The 22,071-nt window shown below is 43.2% G+C and overlaps 1 protein-coding gene across 2 annotated transcripts in view; it reads right to left on the bottom strand.

Annotated features, from left to right (window-relative positions):
• Positions 1–2,119: 2,119 nt before the first annotated feature.
• Positions 2,120–22,071, bottom strand: part of Myb (MYB proto-oncogene, transcription factor) — a 34,260-nt gene continuing 14,308 nt past the window's right edge. The window contains exons 10-16 of one of the 2 annotated variants that reach the window (XM_051164306.1): positions 20,963–21,310; positions 18,996–19,129; positions 17,808–17,922; positions 17,589–17,714; positions 16,091–16,201; positions 14,827–14,934; positions 2,120–2,502 (exon numbers count right to left, since the gene is read on the bottom strand). In XM_051164306.1, coding sequence (XP_051020263.1) covers positions 2,386–2,502; positions 14,827–14,934; positions 16,091–16,201; positions 17,589–17,714; positions 17,808–17,922; positions 18,996–19,129; positions 20,963–21,310 — 1,059 coding nt within the window. In that variant the 3' untranslated portion in view covers positions 2,120–2,385. The remainder of the gene's footprint in view (positions 2,503–14,826; positions 14,935–16,090; positions 16,202–17,588; positions 17,715–17,807; positions 17,923–18,995; positions 19,130–20,962; positions 21,311–22,071) is intronic. The other variant, XM_051164307.1, reaches the window with a different exon arrangement.

The raw sequence follows: 22,071 nt of genomic DNA, 5'->3' as shown, positions 1-22,071 counted from the left end.
CATCTGTAAAATGGGGGACCCAGGCTAAACGGACCACCCTGGGATGCCTGTCTGTGGACCCAGGCTAAATGGACCACCCTTGGATGTCTGTGTTTGTTACTTTTCATAACCGTGAAAAGATATAGAAGCAGCTTGAGGAACAATGGATTTTTTTTTTTTCTTTTTGGCTCACAGATTCAGAGATGTCAACTCATTATGCTGGGAAAGAAGAGCAGTTTACACCAGAGTGGCCAGGAAGCAGAAAGAAAGCCTTTGCCTTACCAAGTATTATCGGATCTCTTAAGTTCCATGACCTCTTCTTCCATACAGCATGATCCCAGCAATACCCAAACCTGCCTATATCTGTTTAAATATTATTTTAAAGACAAGCTGAGCTGGGCGTGGTGGCGCACGCCTTTAATCCCAGCACTCGGGAGGCAGAGGCAGGCGGATCGCTGTGAGTTCGAGGCCAGCCTGGTCTACAAAGCAAGTCCAGGACAGCCAAGGCTACATAGAGAAACCCTGTCTCGAAAAACCAAAAAAAAAAAAAAAAAAAAAAAAAAAAAAAAAGACAAGCTGTGCATTCACAGATACCTATATGTCTGTGTTTGATGGAGGCAGGGGACCTGTGTGCCACAGCTCGGGTCTGTGGAGGCTGGAGGTCAACTTTGGCTGCCAGTTCTTTCCTCCCACCTTGTCTAGAGCAGGGTCTCTTAGCTGTTTGCCATTTCCTGTGTCAGCTTGCCAGGTGCAAACTTTCAGGGATTCCTCTGTCTCTGTCTCCCATCTTGCCATGGACATGGATGCCTTGTCTGGGTTTATGTAGCTTCTGAAGGTGGGGACTCAGCTTCTTATTCTATGTGGTAAACACTTTCCATGCTGAGCCAGCTCCCCAACTCAGACAGCAGTGCCTGCTGTAAGTACATCTCCCCCCCACACCACCCCCACCCCATTCGAGCTTTTGAGCCCTTGCCTGACACATTCTCCCAGTCTTCCGATTGTCATTGTGACCATTCTGTGAGCTACGTGACTTGGTTTGTCTTTACCTGTGGGGATGACTCTCACATGAAGTTCAGATAGTAAGCATATTTTTTGAAAGAAAACAGTATTTTAAGTTTGCTTCATTTTCCCTCAATGTGTGACTTATCGCTCCAATTCACAAGAACGAGAGACTCAGGAAGTATGTAAAATAAGGGCACAGCTTTATTTTGCTACAAGGCAGTAAGTACACTGTCGTTTCGGAAGTTTGGGGCCAGGCACTCACCTTGCACCAAATGTTCTCAAGGCAGAACTGGCTATTGACTCTCATGTTTGTCTCCTCCCCCCAAAAAACACAGGAACCCTGAGTCAGTTCTGGGCCCATACATACACTTAAAAACTACAGGGAATGCCAACAAAAACTCAGAATGCCTAAGTGAATGAACAGTCAGGCTGAACTCAAAACAAAACATATGACATGACCAACATAAATCTCCCAAAAAAAAAAAAAAAAAAAAAAAAAAGAAGTGCAATGCATGCTTTTATAAACCAACAATAACAAAAAATACTTTCCTAAAAAAATGAAAACGTACAACAAATGCAAAAATCTCCCAAATAAGTTTTCAATTACAAAAGGAAAAGGTATATATATATATAAAAATAAAAAAAGTCTGAAATACTAGTGCATAGTCAATTATCTAACACCAAGTCTCTTTTCTTTTCATCCAAGCTCTACTGCCCTCTCTGACACTAGCAGCATGTCTAAGGCTAAGACCATAGCAGCGTTCATTTGGCATTTACAAAATTAAATTACTGAATAAAAATATATTTTTTATAAAACTATTTCATACAGTAATAATTTTTAAAGCAAGCTAACAACAAACCCTCATGAAATGATTTAGTACAATAAATGCATTTCCAACAAACGAGCTCTTACAAGCTCCGTTAACTGTTACTTGGTATTTAGCCAATATTCATAATAATGCTTTTACTGCTTTTATAAAACATTGATGTATTTGTTTAGTGATTGAGAAACATGAAATTCTGGGATATTTCTTTGTGTAAATTTTTAAAAAAAAATTCACTAGTCAAAATACTGATCTGTTGGGTCCTCTAAAGTACAAATAAATCATTTTTTCATATATATTTTTAAAAATCTGATTATGATATTAACAAATGGTTACAATTCATTACCTAATAATTTAGGCAAGACTGTTATTCATTAATTTTTTTTAAAAAAATCTTTTTTAGTTGGGTGAAATCCAGCGAGATTTCATGCAACTAAAACGCACTTGGTGCTGTTCTCAACTGTTGTACCACAACAAAAATAGCTTCTTCTCTCAATCAGGAAGCGTTCCATGATGAAGAATGTATGTCAAAAGTCAATTTTAAGTGTTCTGAAAACCATAATGCTTTTCTGGAAATGCCTCACATGACCAGAGTCCGAGTTGGGAACGCGTTCACATATTTTCGAGTCTGTCCGGAGGCTGTCATGTGGTCCTCTGTCTTCCCACAGGATGCTGGCTCCCAGGCACCGCCGCAGGGCTAATGGGAGGAGAGAGAGAGAGAGAGAGAGAGAGAGAGAGAGAGAGAGAGAGAGAGAGAGAGAGAGAGAGAGAGAGAGAGAGAGAGAGAGAGTGGTGTCAGGGTCAGACTGCGAGACTGCAGAGCAGGGGCTGCAAGCCAAGGAGGCTTCCTCATCCCAGTGGGTGGCCTAGGACTGGACTGCGGGGAGGGGAAGCTGGCCACGCTAGGATGTCTTGACACTCAGAGCGGAGCGCACTTTCCTAAGATGGAACCTCTTGTTACTGGAATGCCTTCTGCCTCCTAGGCAGTTGAACAAACAGGTATCTAAGGCAGGTTCTGAGCCGTTACTCATGCCATAGACTGATGGGCGTTTGAGCCAAGAAGCTTACTTGATTTCTGCAACCACACCAACACTTGATAAAACCTACACACATTCCCACATTTGTGTAAAATATATCCATGTGCTGAACTACAACCCTAATTCCTAGTTTAGTTTACTTTCTTTTGCATCTTTCTTTTAGACAGTCTTAGGTATCTCAGGTTGGTCTTTCACTCACTGTATAGCTGAGCTGACCTTGAACTTCTGATATTCTGCCTCAACCTCCCAAGTGCTGGGTCAGGGTTGCATGTACGGTGGAGGAGTTTTCTACTTACAGAGCTATATCTTCAGACCTACTTTCGCTTAACTTTTAAGGAAACATTGTTAGTCACAAGAGAGAACCAATAAAGAGCAGCATCTAGGCACCAGGGGCTATGCCCATGCAGGGCTATGCACACATGGGGCTATGCCCATGCAGGGGTATACACACATGGGGCTATGCACACATGGGGCTATGCACACACGGGGCTATGCACACACGCGGCTATGCACACACAAACGTGTGTGTAGTGCAGTCACCTGATGAGGTAGCTTCTGATAAAGTTTAGTTGGACTGGAAAGTGAAGATGTAAGGTTTGAAGGTAGCTTGCCCAAGCCTATGCCATGCTGTGCACAGCAATGGCTTGAGCCCTGGTCGGCCTGCTGTACATCCTGGCTCTCGCCGTTCCCCCGTGTCAACTCAAACTGAAATATGTACAGCTTATGTCCAACTTAGTCCACAGAAGGAATGACAGTCCCAAATGGTATTATTTTCCCAAACAATAAGCTTAGTCACAACATTCTTTGAAATAGCTCTACACCAGCAGTTCTCAGCCCTTTTGGGGGTCGAATGACCCTTTCCCAGGGGTCGCCAAAGACCATCGGAAATCAGATTCATACATTACAATTCGTAACAGTAGCAAAATTGTGGTCATGAGGCAGCACCAAAAATAATTTTATGGCTGGAGAGTCACCACACCATGAGGAACTGTACTAAATTAGGGTTGAAACATTAGGAAGGTTGAGAACCACTGTAAGACAACCGTTTCCCTGGACTCAAGCGTACAGCCTGAGCACACATACCTGGGTGTGGCACTCCTGTCCACACAAAGCCCCTATTTTAGTTTTATTGACTGCGTACTTGCTGGGGCTAAAGTTTTCCGGTACAGCACAGAAATACAGACGGAAACATGAACTCGCCTAAAATAATACAATTTAATGGTTTATCTCCAATTACTGAGTTAGTGCCTGTAGTCCTTGTGGCAAAGTGTGGTGCACGCTGACTAGTGGTTGAGAGGCAGTAGTTCAGCAAGGTGTGCCCTCTCCACGGAAGCGGGACGCGCCCTCTCCACGGAAGCGGGACGCGGTGCTTAGGCAACACTGGACACCCACAGGACTAGAAGCTAGTCCTGAAAACCAAGCGGCGAGTGAGGAGGCCTAGCGCAGTGTCTTAACCTAGCGATATATGTGTGTGTAGCTTTAAATTACAGGGATATACAACAACAAAACACGCATCTTCAGAAAAAATGGAGCAGAAAGAGGAACAAAGGAAGAAAACATAGAAGCAAAAGGGGATTATTTCTACTTTTCTCTTAAGAATTTTTCTACTTAAAAACGTCTGTTCAGGAGAATCTTACCAACAATATTTGCAGTTTTGACAAATCTCCTACACAATCATCCCTGAATTCATATTTTGTTCTTCCTTTAAGACTATATATTTAGGATGGAATCAATACTTAAAGAAGGTACCATACATTTTTCATGTGTACTTTTGTGGGAACTTTTCAAATAAGCAGGTCCTCCTATCAGAGTGTTTATAAAGATAAAATAAATAACATACCCAAATCCCTCAGCATACAGCCTGAGGCTCAGAGCCTCATGCTAGTGAGAGGGACCAGGAACACCTGGTTCCCGGTGTGCACAACAGGAGTGTGCAGAGAGGGCCTGTGTCCAAGAATCACTGTGGATAGAAAAGCCCACAGCATGGGCTAAGCAGTACTTTCGGCACTAGGAGAGCACACAGTAGGAGAGCACACAGTAGGCACATCCCACAGTGAATGTGACAAGAATGACCAATGGTGTGAGAGTGAAGCAAGGTCAGACAGTTGGGTATTATGGCTAAAGGAAGAACTGTTCAAGCGAGGCAGATAGCACAGTGATTGGAGTATTTATTTACTTTGCAATGAGGAAGAACCTGGCTTTGATTTCCAGAAACAGTGTTTAAGGGGAGGGGGAAAAGGCTAGGCATGGTTGAAATCCTAGCCCTAAGACAGCAGGGACAAGGGGCTCCCTGGCCAGCCTAGCTTCCTTGACTATTTGAGGAGTTCCAGGCTAGGGTCTCAAAAAAGAGGGCATAGGGTAGGGTGCAGGGGCTAGCCTCTGGCTGCCACATACACACAGGTGTGGTGCTCCCAAAGACACACATACACACACACACAGAGAGAGAGAGAGAGAGAGAGAGAGAGAGAGAGAGAGAGAGAGAGAGAGAGAGAGAGAGAGAGAGAGAGACAGACAGAGAGACAGAGAGAGAGAGAGAGAGAGAGAGAGAGAGAGAGAGAGAGAGAGAGAGAGAGAGAGCGAGAGCGCGCGATAGCTTTGCAGGGCCCTACAGAGACTTCCTCAAGCAGGCGACAGCTCTGACAAAACAGGATTAGGTGTTTTACTGTTCAAGGCTGTTTTTGAATACCGACACCCAAGTCTCTGTTTCCGCTCCCTACATTTTTGCTTCCTTTACTGTGAGGGAGCTGATAGGCACAGCAGATTCTGCATGTGAATTCTGGCTCCGTCGCAAACCTTGGTGCTCAGCAGATGTCAGCTTGTCGGAATTCATTTAAATGTTAATCATCCCACCAGGCCTCCTCCTCCGGCAGCCGGCACCGAGAGTCACCTTGCTTATCCTGTAAAGCATCTTTCATTGCCCCTGGGCAGAAGTGAACTATAAACAGCCTGTCAAAAATTTAACTGGGATATCCTGTTCAAGCACTTTGGTGGGGGGTGGGGGGTGGGGAGCTAGACCCTCTGCAGAAGCAGAATACATGAAAGAAGACAAGACTATGTCCACAGGTGGTTTTCTGCCAGAATTAGATTATCTTATCATTTTCACTTAGACTCCACATAGCTTTTCCATCGGGCTGAATAACTGCCAGCATTATTACATTCATACAATATCTGCTGAAGGCAAAATGCCTGGGGAGCTCTATTTTGCAATGTGAAGACTTAATAATACATCTGTGTACATTCGACATATATATATATATATATATGTATAAACTTGTGAGATAACACTATATTTTTAATTTTGTTTTTATCTAGGGAGCATGGGTAGATGGTGCCTGGAGAATCAGAAGTAAGAATTCTCAGAGTCTATTTAATTCACCCAAACAAAATACTAGTTGCCTTATCCTGAATGAAATTCTGAAAGTCAGAATTCCTTCTCAGAGGGACATCTGTTTAAAATGCCATTTATACAGGTATCACAGAAAAACCTTCCTTGCACCTTAAGCCAAGAGGGTGCTAAAGTAAGATCATGGGCACCAAATTCCCTGTTTAGTAAGCACTTCCCTGTGGCCGCATAATACAACGCTTACAGTTTCAGGGTTCCTCTGTGAGGAGGTGCGCAAGGCAGATGTGACTGGAAGTTCCCTACCCACTGGTGCCTCTACGTCCCAGGCTAAATTCACAACTGCTGCTGCAGAGGGATCTTGTGCAGATATGGGCTTTGGCCCAGATGTCTCTAAAGTTTTTCATTCTTAGATGTTTACAGGTAACCCAATAACTTACACTCTTACAGCTTGTGGTACCCCAAGTTATTGGAAGGGCTGCTCTTTACATGGACACCTCTTAGTATCTGATTATTAGCAGTCAGACAACTGGCAAGTTGCTCTGAATCAATTTATCTTTCCTGGCCTCCCCGAGGCAGATTCTATCTCAATGTTTATTTTAAATGTCATCAAACAAAGTATATGAAGAGTTCATGTCTTGGAATGAGTGGGGCAGGGCGGCAGACTGACTTGCCTCATCGGAGAGCCACATTTTCCCTGCCCTCTCTCAGTTCCACACCTGAGATACACAAAGAAAACCTTCTTGATTTTTATCACCAGTTGAAAGCAGGTCACTGAAATACTTCTGACAGTGACATGAACTTCTGCCAATGAAAGTGGAAAAATAGTGACCCAGACAGAGAGTACCAAGGATTGCGAGGATGCTCTAGGGAGCAAACCAGCAGCAAAGCAGATCAGAATGCTTAGAATGTTGTCTGTTGTCTCTCTCCCTGCTACCACAACAGCACAAAACAAAAGAAACCCAGGCCACCACCTGTTTAATCTCCACTTACCAAGAGGCCTGACTACCTGAATTTCTGAGCGGGTTGACCCACTGACTTGTCTCTGTAAGGTGGGGCAGGGAACGGTATGCTTAAGTCACCACAATCCAAGAAGACCCGGCTATAGGGAGAACTCTTTCTTTGCCCTTTAATTAATTTATTATGATTTTTTAAGATGGGGTCGCATGTAGCCAAGGCTATGTAGAAACTTACTTTGTAGTAACAGATGATCTTGAACTCTGGATCTTCCAGAGTGTGGGGATTGTAGACATACATTACTACACCTGGTGTACGTGGTGCTGGATCGAACCCAGGGATTCACACATGCTACGTAAGCACACTACCAACCGAGCTACATCGCCTTTAAAGGACAGAGACTGTGTGCAGTTTTTTCCTGATAATAAATACCATCGGAACACAAGGGCTTGTGTGCTGCCATCTTGGAAACAACATTTAACTCATTTAATTTACTTCATTTCATGAATTCAAGACCCCCAACTAGGGAAGTGGTGGAGCCCAGAGAAGAATTCATGGCTCTGAGTGCTGTCTGTCAGGAGGAAAGGCTCAGCCTCCTTGTTTGAAAGGCACAAACATTTATAAACAAGTCATGTGCGGAGGAATATCAACTGAAACACAGAGAGCCAGAAAGCCAAGAGAAAAGTGAGTTTCGATTTTGGTTAAAAGTCCTGTAAAATTCTCTGATCTTTTGAGAGTGTGTTTAAGTAATAAAGCCAAGAAAAGTATTTAAACTCATTGTGTTTAAAAAAAAAAAAAAAGCATAAGGCTCCTCACAAACCAAGTCAGGAAATTAAAATTTAAGGCTGTCATTCTGTGGTTACAAGAGAGAGAGTGGGGAGGGGGAAGGGGGAGGGAGATGTGTCAAGCTGCTTATACCATGAACATAGTTTTGAATCTGGCAATAGAAATGTCTGCCTTGACGAGTGTTTATTAGCATAAAGTGTGCTTTTCGACCTGTGAATGAATCAGGAAGCACAGAAAAGCAGGCAACCCCCTCCCCACCCCCCCCAGCTCTCTCAGCATCTCCCTCAGCTCTGCCAGGACACTGAGGCCTCCCTCAGTAAATCTGACTTTCCTGAGATGAACACTCATTCTCTCTGCTCCTCCATTTGTGACCACTGTGTACACTTCTAGGATCTAGCCTGCATCCCACATAACTTGGGGAACAGCTGAGTATTAATAAAGACAACATGAGAAAGTCTTACACACACTGAACTGCTGGAAAGGCACAGACACCAAACGTGTCTCAAACTACAGGAGTGCATTCACTTTTACAGCTTAAAAGGAAAGAAAAATGTCTAAGAGAGAAAGAAGCCCAACACTTATGCATAAGCAGCTTCAGTAAATTCCTTCTTAAAACAGGGTAAGAAACTATAATTTAAGAAGCAAAACCTGCCGGGCGTGGTGGCGCACGCCTTTAATCCCAGCACTTGGGAGGCAGAGGCATGCGGATCGCTGTGAGTTCAAGGCCAGCCTGGTCTACAAAGTGAGTCCAGGATGGCCAAGGCTACACAGAGAGACCCTGTCTCGAAAAACCAAAAAAAAAAAAAACAAAAAAAAAAACAAAACAAGAAGCAAAACCTACATGCCTGTGTGTAGTAGCTCATAAACTTGCTTATGCGTCAGTTCAATCACACAAGTAAAATAAATGCCTTTCTTTTGATTAATAGAGAAAATTAAATAAAATTTAATTCTGAGAGTCAGAATATTAAAAAGTGAGTGTTTATAGTCTATGGTAATGGTGTGGTTTTAATACAGGAAAATATTTTTTAGACTCTGAAAATACATTTGGATAAGATGTTATATTGTCTGGGATGACATTAAGTGGCTCACAAAACTAGGTAAACATGGGCCATCTTGACTAGTTAATTGAACAGGGGAGACACACTCTTAAAAACGGGCAGCACTATTCCCTAGGCTGGGGTCCTGGACCCAGGCTGCACATGCTCAGAGAGGCTCTAGTATCAGCTATAGCTCCATCTCGGCTCCCTGTATTTCTAACTTTAAAATGTCAGGTGTCTTACATATAGATGTGTTTATTCAGCTACACAATATGCATTAGAAATAAAGGTATAAAACACTCAGTATATGGACCCTGCCCTTATAATAACTGTTCTGTCAACAGTTGTTGTCAAAATCAAGCCTGTGATTATTAAGACTAAGTTGAATTACATTTGCAATTAATTATGCTATGTAAGTGGCAAATGTTTTACATTTTATAAAACATTCAAGTTGTAAAATATTTGTGGAATTGCATTTTGTTATTTCAGTTGAAAGCTGGCCACAGTGAATTACAATTTATAATCCTCACACTCAGGAGGCTGAGGCAGGAGGATCACCACAAATTTGGGGCCAGCTTGGGCTACACAGTATATAGAAAAGACCCCATTTCAAGAAAGTAAAACCAAAATAATGAAAACCTGTGTTGTGACAAAAATATTTAGATGGTTTGGCTAAAGATCCATTTAATATTTAATTTATTAAAAGTACAAATTAGAAAGGTTACAGAGTATATAAAATGCTATTTATTCAATGAAAGGGTTGACAGTGACCAACAACTTAACGCGGTCTAGGACCACTTAGGGGCTTTGGGTGCCCTGTGCTGGATTATTTAGGTGACTTTAGCCTTTGGGCATCCTGTGAGGTGGTTATCTAGATAAGGTTAGCCTTTGGGAGTTTCTCTGATGGGTTATCTAGACGAGGTTAGCCTTTGGGCATCCTGTGAGGAACTATCTAGCCGAGGTTAGCTTTTGGAAGTTTCTGTGAGGGGTTATCTTGGCTAGTTAATTGAACAGGGAAGACACTCTCTAAAACTGGGCAGCGCTATTCTCTAGGCTGGGGTCCTAGACTGCATCAAGAGGAGAGAACAAACCACTAGTGGTTACTGCTCTGTGATTCCTGACTGGATGTGTGGCGACCAGCTGCCAAGATGCATGGGACCTCACACTCCGAGGCAGCATAAGCCCATCCTTCTTTAATTTGCCTCTGTCAGATATTTATTTTACAGTAAGAGGGAGAGAATCGAAGTATGTCAAACAGCCAGACTATTTCATAAGTGCACAGTCTGCTCACCAACACCATAGATGAGAGATCTGCCTAACTAGACCCAATTGAACTGTCAATGGAAACAACAGGAAATGGTGTCATTGTTTAAACAAACAAAATTACCATCGCATGAAAAACTGTGGCTCTCCCAGGGTTACTTGCGGGCAACTGTAGTCAGAAGACGTTAGAGGATCCGGAAACGAACAATTCATAGCGCTAAACTTAAATTACAGTACATCATTGTACCTGTATTTCCCTGTGTGTTGTCGTTAGTCTCGCACTGTGTGACATGTATGTAAAAGTGTGATGTTTGATATCAACCACAGATCAGGCACCACTGTGGGAAAGAAGAAAACAGCCTGACAGGTAAGGGAGAACACGCACAACTATTGTTGGATAAGAACATTAGGAATGCGTTTAAATATTCGGGATCACTTGATGCACCCATCAATAATTATCATAAAATATTTGAAACAGTTTAGAAACCACAGGTGTGTCTAGACACCCACGTTGATAAAGCTCCACACTAGTCTTTAAAACGCTAGCAACATTAAAGATTCTGCGGTAGGATGCCGGAGAACTGGCTCAGTGGGTGAAAATACTTGCTGCAGAAGCCTGGTGACCTGAATGTGGGTTTCCAAAACCCACGTAAAAGCCAGAGACGGCAACACGAGCATGTTTTCCTTGTGTGGAGACGCTGGAGTGGAGGCTGGTGAATGCCCAGAAGCTCATGGGCTAGCCACCATGGCTTACACTGTGGGGAAGAGACCTTGCCTCAGACAAGGTGGGCAAGGTAAGGGCTGACACGTTCATTCCCTATTCTTACTAAGTTTTATATCTATCTCATGCTCGGCTCTGGATAGTTAGGCCTAACCACTGTTTGGCTACACTGAAAACCAATAGGATTCAATTTTAGGAGCATAGTCATGAGTTTTCACTATACAGAATGATTACCATCACCAAATATATACTCACACATTTACTCTGAGGATCAGAATGCTCCTTCTTTTCTCCTCCTTTCCTCCCCTTCTTTTTTTTTTTTTTTTTAAAGACATGCCCTCACTGTGTAGCTCTGCTGGTATGGGACGCTCTAGGTGAACCAGTCTATCCTCGAGCCCAGAGATCTGCCTGCCTCTGCTTCTAAGATGCTGAGCTTAAAGACACGCAGCCTCACGCCAGGCTACATTTACCTGTATTTAAGTAAACACAGGCTGAATCTCAAGCTAGGCTACAAATATACGCATGCAACTTAATGCAGCTTAAGGCCCGAAAGGCATCAGCCAAAATTCTATGCTTTGAAGACCAAAGGCCAAAGAACACAGCAAGGTTCCTTCTGCAGCAGGGATCAGCTATAGATAAAATAGCTACCCTTCGCTCTGATATCCCTTTAATACCAGGCCTGTGTCCCACCAGGCCTGGATGAAGCGTGCTCTTTTCTTTTTTTTTTTTTTTTTTTTTTTTTTTTTTTTTTTTGGTTTTTTTTGAGACAGGGTTTTCTCTGTGTAGCCTTGGCCATCCTGGACTCACTTTGTAGACCAGGCTGACCTCGAACTCACAGCGATCCGCCTGCCTCTGCCTCCCGAGTGCTGGGATTAAAGGCGTGCGCCACCACGCCCAGCTCCGTGTGCTCTTTTCTTTATCTCCATGCCTTTGTGGTATTCTGAGTTCTTTCTGCATAGGGCCAAGCCAAGACTGACTGCCTCAAGAACTGACTTTGTGTGAATACTGGCCTTCTCTTTCCCAGACTCCTGCCTATGCCCATCTTTCATCAAAGCAGTTAGTATCTGAGGAAGGCTACAGGGAAGTGATCCAATTGGATTAATAAATACCCGTGCCTACAACTCATGCAGTCATCCGTGTTACCTAAGAGGTGATGGCAAATGACAACTGATTTCTCCATGTCCTGTGACCGAAGCATATGGTATCTTCACCAGCAGAGTCTTAACAGGAACCAAGAGCCACGCACGCAATAGCCTGTATCTTTTTGGTGTCTCTAGGATACCTCTGACCAACAACTAGTGGGGCCTTTGAATCTAGAAACCAATGGCTTCTAAAATAAGCATACTCCCCTTTGTAGGGTAATTTAAATTATATATATTATTATATAGTTTCTGAAATAGTAGGTATCCACACGGCTTTTTCAAACATCTGTAATGTTAGTTGTCTTTCTCTTAATCTCATCCCCTATTCTATCTTCTCACCTCTCCCCAACCCATTTCCCATTATTTCTTATTTTCTCCTCTATATCACCTATTCCCCTCCTTTCTTCCCAGCCAGGTGTGATGGAGCATGTCTGTAATCCCAACACTCAGGGAGGCAGAGACAGGCGATCTCTATGAGTTCGAGGCCAGCCTGGTCTACAAAGTGAGTCCAGGACATCCAATGATAAACGGAGAAACCCTGTTCCAAAACACCCTCCCCCCTGAAAAAAAAGATCCTTCTCCTCCCTCCCCATCAATGAACCCTTTCTAGATTCCTAGCTTATACAAGTAATCCAAATTAAACACATAAATATAATGACTCAGCAATAAAATCCACACGAGATGTTTGTCTTTCTTGGTCAGTACTAACCAGGAAGGGTCCTCCATACTGGCTAGTTTTCACAGTTACCATCAGATTTACCCAGGTGTGAACACTGAATTGCAATAGTGACCCACTCAACAAGATATGCCCATGACTGCCACAGCGGCGCAAATGTTACAGGGGTAACCAACTATTTTCTTGTTAAATTAAGACCTGCTTCCTAGGAGTAAGCATTTGCCTGCAGATTTGGCTAAGAGCTCCCTATGTATGCAAATGTACTACTATTATTTCGCTAAATGGGAACATTATTAAGCTGTCCTCTGAATTCACATCCTGGGCTGGAGAAATGGTTCAGAGGTTAAGAGCACTGACTGCTCTTCCAGAGGTCCTGAGTTCAATTCCCAGCAACCACATGGTGGCTCACAACCATCTATAATGTGATCTGATGCCCTCTTCTGGCGTGCAGGTTTATATGCAGGCAGAGCACTGTATACATAATAATAAATAAATAAATCTTTAAAAAAAAAAATGCACATCCCTCTACCAGTATATTAGTGTAGCTCTCAGACCTCCTCAGAGATGTTTGTTGGGATACTGAATGGTGGCTAAAACAGAAACTCACAAGTGGTCAAACCGGAGCCAATAGGTTATCAAAGATAGAGAGTAGGTGACTGAGAAGTTGTCAGTTGCAAATGGAATATCTATGTCACATCTCTTTCCAAGACTAAGGAGCCACCACAGAAGAGGGGACAGAAATGACTGTAAGAGCCAAAGTTTGGGGAAGTCTGAAGCGAAATAGGCTCTTCTGGGCATGACAAGACCTTGCCGCTCATGAACCTACGGAGGAGGCTGAAGCTGACTGAACAAGGTCCAGCCATTCAACAATGCAGGGTGGAGTGAGAAGCGGTTCAGGGGCCCTCACTCTTAGCTGCAGAGCTATGGGAGGGCAGCTGACGGCATCTGTGGGAGGGAGGGAGGGTCAGTTTCCTCTAAGGGTGTGAGGCTCCTGGCAGGTTGCTCATGCTGCTGTGGGTGGTTCCACTCCCAGAAGCATTAAGGGTAGCACAAATTAGACTCAGTAGGGTTACTGCATAAAACAACAGCAGAGAAGCTGAGAAGCTGGAAAGCTGGGTGAGGGACTAGGGAGGTGAAGGTGGGTCTCAGAGGAGTTGAAGGGGACGATTTGGAGATAGATACGATTAAAGTACACTGCATGAAATCCTCAAAGAACTAATAAAAATATTTTTAAATGATAGAAAATATCACAAGTCCTTAAAAACACTTAAGTTTTAAGATTCTCACCAGTTGGGGTGAGCAGGTACAGGAAGGTCCTACAAACAGAGAGGTCCTCTCTCCAAGGCTCCCATCCTTTACACGGCCTTTGAACTCACAGCATCAAATAGGACTTGTTACTTCTAACCAGGAGTAACAGTCAGGGAACAAAGGGGAGAGGATTGCAGCTGGCTGGGTGGTAGGCTATTTGATGCTGGCAGGACGGCTTTAAGTTATCTGAGGGTACAAATTTGCATTCTTGTTTACCCTTGGCTCAAGATTAATTTGGGATTTGTTGTGTTTCATCAATACACACCCATTCCAGAGTTACAAGGGACATATCTTTTGATAATAAGACCCAGTGACAGATGGCCCTTCTTGTTCTCATACTCAAATGAGTTGTAATCATTTCCTAATTTCACATTTTGTTAGGATTCTAGTCTCTGAACTCTTGGTTGCTTAATGATAGAGCGCACATAATAAAGTTCTGAAACAAACAAACAAACAAAAATTAAGATAGATATTTTAAAGATTGTTTAAAAGCAGAAGGAGATACTAACACAGCCAGGGCAACACATGACCTTAGTCTCAGTTTAAAAAAAAAAATGTTTCACTTCATCATGCTTGGGGGCCCTGACTGAACAAGAATTTCCAGTGTCCCTCAAAAGTAGTAACAAAAATACCACAGGATGACTTGTAGACAGAGGTTTTAAAGCATCATTCCTTTATATCTAAAACACTAAGAACAACGTTAAGGTTTTCAGTTAGGAAGTTTTAAGACACCAAATGTTAGAAGAGTCGTTACCTGCAAGGGACCCACCAGGGGCCTGGTTTTAGGCACTGTAAAGGCTTTGGGAACATAGTCTTCGTCTTCTGATACCGGTGTCATAAGAACAGAGCTTGTAAGAATATTCTAAAAGGGAAGGAACCATTTGAAATTGAAATAACGTGGGAAAATGCAGAGCGAACATAAGCTTAACTCTGGTGAGTGAACACGCATTGGGATGCCAGTTTCTGCCAGAAATCCCTTTTTTCCTGAGTTGAAAGGAGCCAACTGGCCCCTCATTGCATTGTTGCAACCATCACCAAAACAACAGAAGATGCTGTAGGGCCCCACCTAACTCTAAGTGTGTGGCACGTACGCAAAATCTATGTACTAAAACCAATCTATTAATCCATGCCTCTAGAAACAAGAGATGAACCAGTGAGAACTCCTTACGTTCTATACTGGCACAGCCAGAAGAATTTGAGTTCTGTGCATCAACAGTAGGATGCTACAGTAATTGGTACACTACTGAAAGTGTGGCATTTGCAGACATACTTTCAAACTTCTAAGGCGGCACCGCCCAGTTAAAGATATAATAATTGAGTGACTAAATCACTAGGCTGCCCAACCGTGGCAGTTGCTTTAACGCATGTGAAAATGTCATTAACGTTACTTTGAGGATTATGTGAATTAGTTCACCTAAAGTTCTTGAACTAGTATTTACCAGTTAGTACACACTGAATGAATGTTAACAATTTTCAGTGTGACTCTGGCTGTCCAGAAGACGTAGGAGACGCTATCCACAGATTAACTGTCAGAATGTGATAGATAGCCACAGTGAAGTGACAGGCTCTGCCTGCTTTGCATCTGTGCTAGTCACACAGCATTTACACCATGTGAGGTAGGAGTTAGTCCCAAGCCAACTTAAAGCACATAGGTTATATGCAAACGCTGTGCCATTGTAATTAGGGAAGGCGGGCATCAGGTAGGATGGGGCCGTTCTTCTGTGGCTATGTAAGGCCCCCTAGGCTAGTGTCCTAGAATGCCATGTGTTTGCTACATGCCATGATTGACACGGTGCTAGGTACCACATGGAATGAAGCAACAGGTTGCTTGACTAGAAGGAAACACAACATTTAGAAGACAAAGCAAGCGCAAAAGATTCACGTGGGTGTGAATATCTAGAAACCAGGTGCACTAAAGAGTGACCGTGGGAGGCACTGGGGTCCCTCCAACATGCCTCACGCAGGACTCTGTGGGACACATGATCACAGAAGAGACTGTACTCCAACTTGATACTTACTGGGGCATCTGCCACAGGAGATGCCTGAGCGAACAGTTGGGTGCTCAGACTGTTCCCTTCCCAGAGGTTTGAGCAGAAGAAATTTCCAGCTTTATCAGTTGGTGACTCCGCCTAAAAACAAACAGGAAGTGCTTTGTATGGAGACGATATTTCCTGGAAACATTTACTTTCAGGGGTAAACGCCAAGACAGCCCTTCAAACACAAAAACCCTTGCACGAGAGAGAGTTCAGCCTATTGGGAGTGACTGTTCCCAACAAGCTGTTTGGCTCTTGAAGGTTAAAAGTTCTTTCTCTAGTGCTTGTAAACTCCTGTTCTCTAAGTGAAGATGCATTCAGGATCATTTGAATCTACATTCTCTGGCTACAGTCACTCTATTCTTTTTTTAAAAAATATAATTAAAGATTTATTTATTTATTATACAATGTTCTGCCTTTTTTATATAATTAAAGATTTATTTATTTATTTGTTTGTTTGTTTATTATATATACAATGTTCTGCCTGTATGTATGCCTGCAGGCTAGAAGAGGGTACCAGATCTTATTACAGATGGTTGTGAGCCACCATGTGGGTGCTGGGAATTGAACTCAGGAGGTCTGGAAGAGCAGCCAGTGCTCTTAACCGCTGCTGAGCCATCTCTCCAGCCCCACAGTCACTCTATCTTACAATAAACTATTTCTTGGTCCTTAAAAAAGACAACAGGAATGATTCTGGCATCTATGTACCTATCCATCCATCCGTTCATCCCCTTCTAGTGATAAACTAGCCTGCCACCATCTTGGGCTTGAGAGCCATCTAACAGAAAAGACAAATGAGACTCATTATGATTAAATCTGTCTCTCAACGATTGGGCTACGCCCCACCTGTAACCTTAACTACAAATGGTTCTGCGCTGCCTGTTCCAGGAAATGGTCTTTGTTTTAAAGGTTATTATGACCTCCTCCTCAGGACCACCTTGCGACCATGTCTTTGTTTCAGCAGGTTATTATGACCAAATTGTTATGCTTATGTTGTTTTTATAATCCCTCCTATTTGCCTGCCAAATTCTCCATTTGGAAACCCCCTACTCCTCAACTATAAAAACCCTTATTTTTCCTCATATCCAACGCTGGTCTCTTGAACTCTGTCTTAGGGAGAGACTGCCTGTGCGCACGCACGCGCGCGCACACACACACACACACACACACACACACACACACACACACAAAGCTTGTTCCAATGAATTTGGCCATGATTTGGGTTGGTAGTCTTTCTCCTCACATCTGTGTGATTAACATTATCTATCATCAATAATTTTTGAAAGTAGATAGTGTATAACCACCACCACCCTTCCCTTTACCCTTTCTGGCATCTTTTCTGTCTAAAGAAACTGATGGAAGTGACTTTCCAAATAGAAGGTTAGAGTCTACAGTATGAAAGTGCCTTGCAGCTTCTCTGCATGAAAAGCGTCACTGCTTCTTAGCGCAGTTCACGGGACACAAAGGAACTAGGGTGACCTACCTCCTGTTTGATTTTCTTCAACAATGGTGGACCACTCTCTGGAAACTCAGCAACAATTCCAGATTCATCGGATTCCTGCTTGATCACATCCTGTAGGTCTTCCACTAAATGAGAGGGTGTCTGAGGCTGAGGGAAGAGTTGGATAGTTCTGAATCAGGGGGAAAATTCTTGCCTAGACTCATAAGCCCGCTAAATCTAAGGACCCTTTCTCAAACTTACTAGCATCTTCAGGGGGCCATATTTAATTTCTTGAGCTGCAAGTGCATGTTTGAATGGTGTGGGAGTTCTCGGAGAGCTCTCCAGGATTGACCTTTTGATAGCTGGAGTTCTAAAGCTGAAGAAGAGAACAAACAAAGGCTCTGTGAGAAAGGCACGCATCCCTTACACCCTAGCACAGACACTGAGAGGCCGTGGGTGACAGGAGGCAATGGGGACGCTGATTAACTCTTTCATTGGGGATAATGGATCTGTTTTAAGTTACATTGCAAATCTACCAATATTTCAGAATATTATGCCCTAAGACTAAGAGCACGAAAGTAGCGCCTACCTTTTGAGAATGACCCTGAAGACACAGATAATGACCCCGGATCTGAACACGACCAAAATCACAGTGGTCTCCGGCATCACTTACAAGCCGTTCTTATCTACCCCCTCAAATGGGGCCAAAACTAGAAAACGTGATAATGTCCAAAACTTTGTTTTCATTTGGAAGTAATAAGAATGTATTTCTTTTAAAAAATGTATTTCTTTTCAATTAATCACCCCTGGGCTTTGAAATACATACATACAACCTATGTTCATACGTAATACACACATCTTCATTCCTATGAGTACCTAAAGAGATTTCATATATTTGTTATACAAAGAAAAATAAGATTAACAATATAAGTGATGAACCATTCTCAATTTTATTCTGAATGCTTTAGCACCTGCCCTCCCCCCCCCCTTTTTTTTTTTTTTAGTTTTCCAAGACAGGGTTTCTCTATGTAACAGCCCTGGCTATGGTGGACTTGCTTTGTAGACCAGGCTGGCCTCAAACTCACAGAGATCCACCTGCCTCTGCCTCCCGAGTGCTGAGATTTAAAAGTGTGTTCCACCACAATTGGACTGATTTAGTCTCTTTAAAAGACTAATATTGAAAAACAGCGCAAAGAAAAGCCTGGGGGGAGTTTTGTATGAAAATACCTCTTTGTATATGAAACTTTTAGAGTGTGCTACAGAAGGTTATATGGCTTGCCTTCCACACTCTCCCTGGCCTAGCTGTGATATGCTCAGGATCTGTTCACTGGGAACGCACAGTGAGTGAATTACATACATACAAGGGGCGGGGGTCAGACTTCTGGAACTATATTTTTATTAATATACATAAATAAAATAAACATTTCTCTTATTGCGCTGAGGACTCACATGGAATTTTCCTTCTGGGCTTTCACAGTCTGGTCTCTCTGACACGGTGTCAGTTTGTGACCACTGAGCGGAGTAGAGGTTAAAGTAGGCATGTCTAAAGCTGAGTTTTCATGGTTGCTGGAAGTGTTCAAAAACTAAATATGGACGAAAGAAAGAGGGGGTGGGAAACACCTTAGATTAAATGAGTCTGTGCTTATCCTAATTGGAAGCCAAACCCACTTAGCAAGCAAGAATTACCCCATCTACAACAACAATAACCATGCAGTGTTGGCGAGAATACTGATTTACTTCAACCGAGGAGCCAAAGTTTGGAGTGTTATTTGTAAGAAAGAAAAATCTAGAAGGTCAAAGCTAAAGACCTTGCAAAATTCAAAGAAAATCTCCTTCACAAATGACACTTTCCCTTAAAGAGAATGAGATGTACTCTTGGTCAACATTAAAACGATTATTTTATTTCTCTTTCATAATTGGTTTTATCGGTTTAATGGCCTAGTGACACAGACTGTGAGACGATGTAAGGTTTGAGTTATGTGGCAATTTATTGAGTAAGAAGCTGTATCCCTCAGAACCCTGAAATTTGCAAGGTAACACAGGTTTGGGAACGGTGATGGATCTTATCTCCTGGAAGGTCTTATCAGCACACTAAACCCCTCAGGGAAATGTGCACAGCAGCTGCTGCCTGTAGACACAGCTGCTCAGAGGCAACAGTGTCTCCCCAGTACTGTGCACAGCGCACAGCGGCTGCTCTGTAGACACTGCTACTCAGAGGCAACAGTGTCTCCCCAGTATCGGATATGAGGCAAGCCTGGGCAGCATAAAGATTGTCTGTAATTTGAAAATTAAAAAAAAAAAAAAAAAAAAAAAAAAAAATCCAAACACTGAGTCTGTAGGGCCCGCTAGTAAAGCCTTTTAAAACCTGGAGTTAGTAATTCTCAAACTTTTATATCTATCTAGCTCCTGCACCTCCCCCACCCCCGCCTTAGATATCTATTATATTTTGCAGAACTAATTTCACAGAGCACAGTTTAGGAAAATATGGGGAAAACACCACCTGTTTGGGGGATGGGGAGATCATTTGTCTATACCATAAAGCTCTTTTTATAACAAGTCCAGGACTGTATGGAGCTCAGCAGTAGGGCTCTTCCCTAGCATGCATGAGGCCCCAGGTTATATACCCAGAACTGCAAAAATAAAATAAAATAAAATAAAATGAAGTAAAGTAAAACAAAATACAAAGCCCTCAACAGATATAACTGGGGAAAGTATTTATTTTTTATTTTTTGGAAATTTATTTTTTTACGGAGCCAAATTGTCTCTTAATTATAACATGGCTCGGGTAAGCAATATAGTGTCCACGCCATAAGAGCACCATATAAAGTAAGACTATTCTTTGGCAAACAGTGCCCTACAGTAAAATATCATGGCAAAATTTAAAAGAGTCAATATTGAGAAATATTAAATGATTTTTGCAGAAACATCTGCTTTTCATCGTCTCCCCAAAAACGTCCCCACTTACAGGTGGGTCACAATGGTTTCATTTTCTAGTTGTCACCCACATGTTACGTAATCATAATCTGGTTCCCTTTCTCCCCAGGGTCAGTAAATCGCTCAGTGATAAATGAACAAAGAGAGGCAGAAAACAGATTAAAATCTGAAGAGCCAGCCGTGACATGGGGGCCGGGTGGGGGTGGGGACGGAAATGTTAAATTCTAGTGGAGAAGAAAATGAAAACACACAAGGACCCATCCCTCTTCCAGACCGCCAAGAGTAAGCGTGAAATGTGAGAGAATCACGAGTGGGCCCCAAACAGCGGGAGGCCGTCCACCTCCACCCAGCTGGATCCAGCACAGAACAAAATCGGCCAGGGCGGCAGTCATTAGTCATTGATTGAAAAGATTAGTCTCTATTTGTTAAGGCTCAGGTGTCTGCGGGGAATTAGTAACAGCTGTGCAGGAATTGTGCTCTACCTGCGAGGGAGAGAAGGGCAGGCTTTTGACAGGGGAACACTTGGGAGGTGAGCTGCTGACGTCAGCAAAGAGGAAGGAGCTAGAGTCTCCCGCGGCTAAGGGGCTGGCCTGGCCCCGCCTGTGCCGGAGGATGACCAGCGGAACCATGCTGTGCCTCGTGGGAGGTAAGGCTTTGGCTGGGCCCAGGGAAGCCTCGCTCAGCCGTCTGTTGACCCTCAGGCTAGGCTCTCCTGCGGGCCCCTCTCTTTGCTGAGGCGGGAAGGCTTTGCCTGCGTGCTGTTGGCTAGGTGAAAAAGCTGCTGCTTCTTCAGCGGATTCAAAACTGCTGAGATCGCACCGTGAAGAATCCTGAAACAACGTGGGAGGCACAGAGCTTTGAGATGACGAGTGCGTGTGACCCGGAGCGCGACCATCACTCACATACACTGAGTGAGTGGTGGGTGCTGCTTGCAAGAAAGTGCTGGGCCTGCCCAATGGGCTTCTAGTCACAAGGGTCCATGGGCGGCCTTGTATATCTACTGTGGGGAGGTCAGGGGCTCACAGAAAACCTTTCTAGATGGTACATTATGGCAACAGCCACTCGCCCTGCCACTAGCCCTGTCCACGTGTAGGAAATAAATGCTTTTTAACCAACTGGGAGACCGAGAAAATGAACTAAGTGACTGCCAAACTTAAATTCGTTTCGCTGATGGTTTGTTTCTGTGAACCAATGAGACTGTTAATCAATTTTCAGTCTTCTGTGCAGAAAGCTTTAAGGCTCCGAGGAAGCGTAAGTTCAGATGTGCTGTCCAAAAAGAAAAAGACAAGACAAAAACCAAACAAAACCAAAACGGGATGGGGGGGGGGGGGAATCTAGAGACTCACAAAGAAGTAAGGAAAATACAAGAAATTCTCTGTCCTGAGCCCTATGTGGTAAGTTAGAACTTTGCTACTTTTTAAGGAAAGCAGAAAAACTGGAAAGCTGCCTTTTATATGGGTAGCATACAAAACCTGACCACTGAGAGATGCGGAGTCACCAAAACTTCACATGAATGTAGGTCCAAATCTTTTTTTTTTTTTTTTTTTGCTATAAGGAACATGGCAATGATTTACGGTATCAGTTCTCAATT

The sequence above is a fragment of the Acomys russatus genome, chromosome 21 (assembly GCF_903995435.1).
Source record: "Acomys russatus chromosome 21, mAcoRus1.1, whole genome shotgun sequence".
NCBI lineage: Eukaryota > Metazoa > Chordata > Mammalia > Rodentia > Muridae > Acomys > Acomys russatus.
The sequence above is the reverse complement of the archived record's forward strand: the minus strand, read 5'-3'. Positions and strand labels throughout refer to the sequence as shown.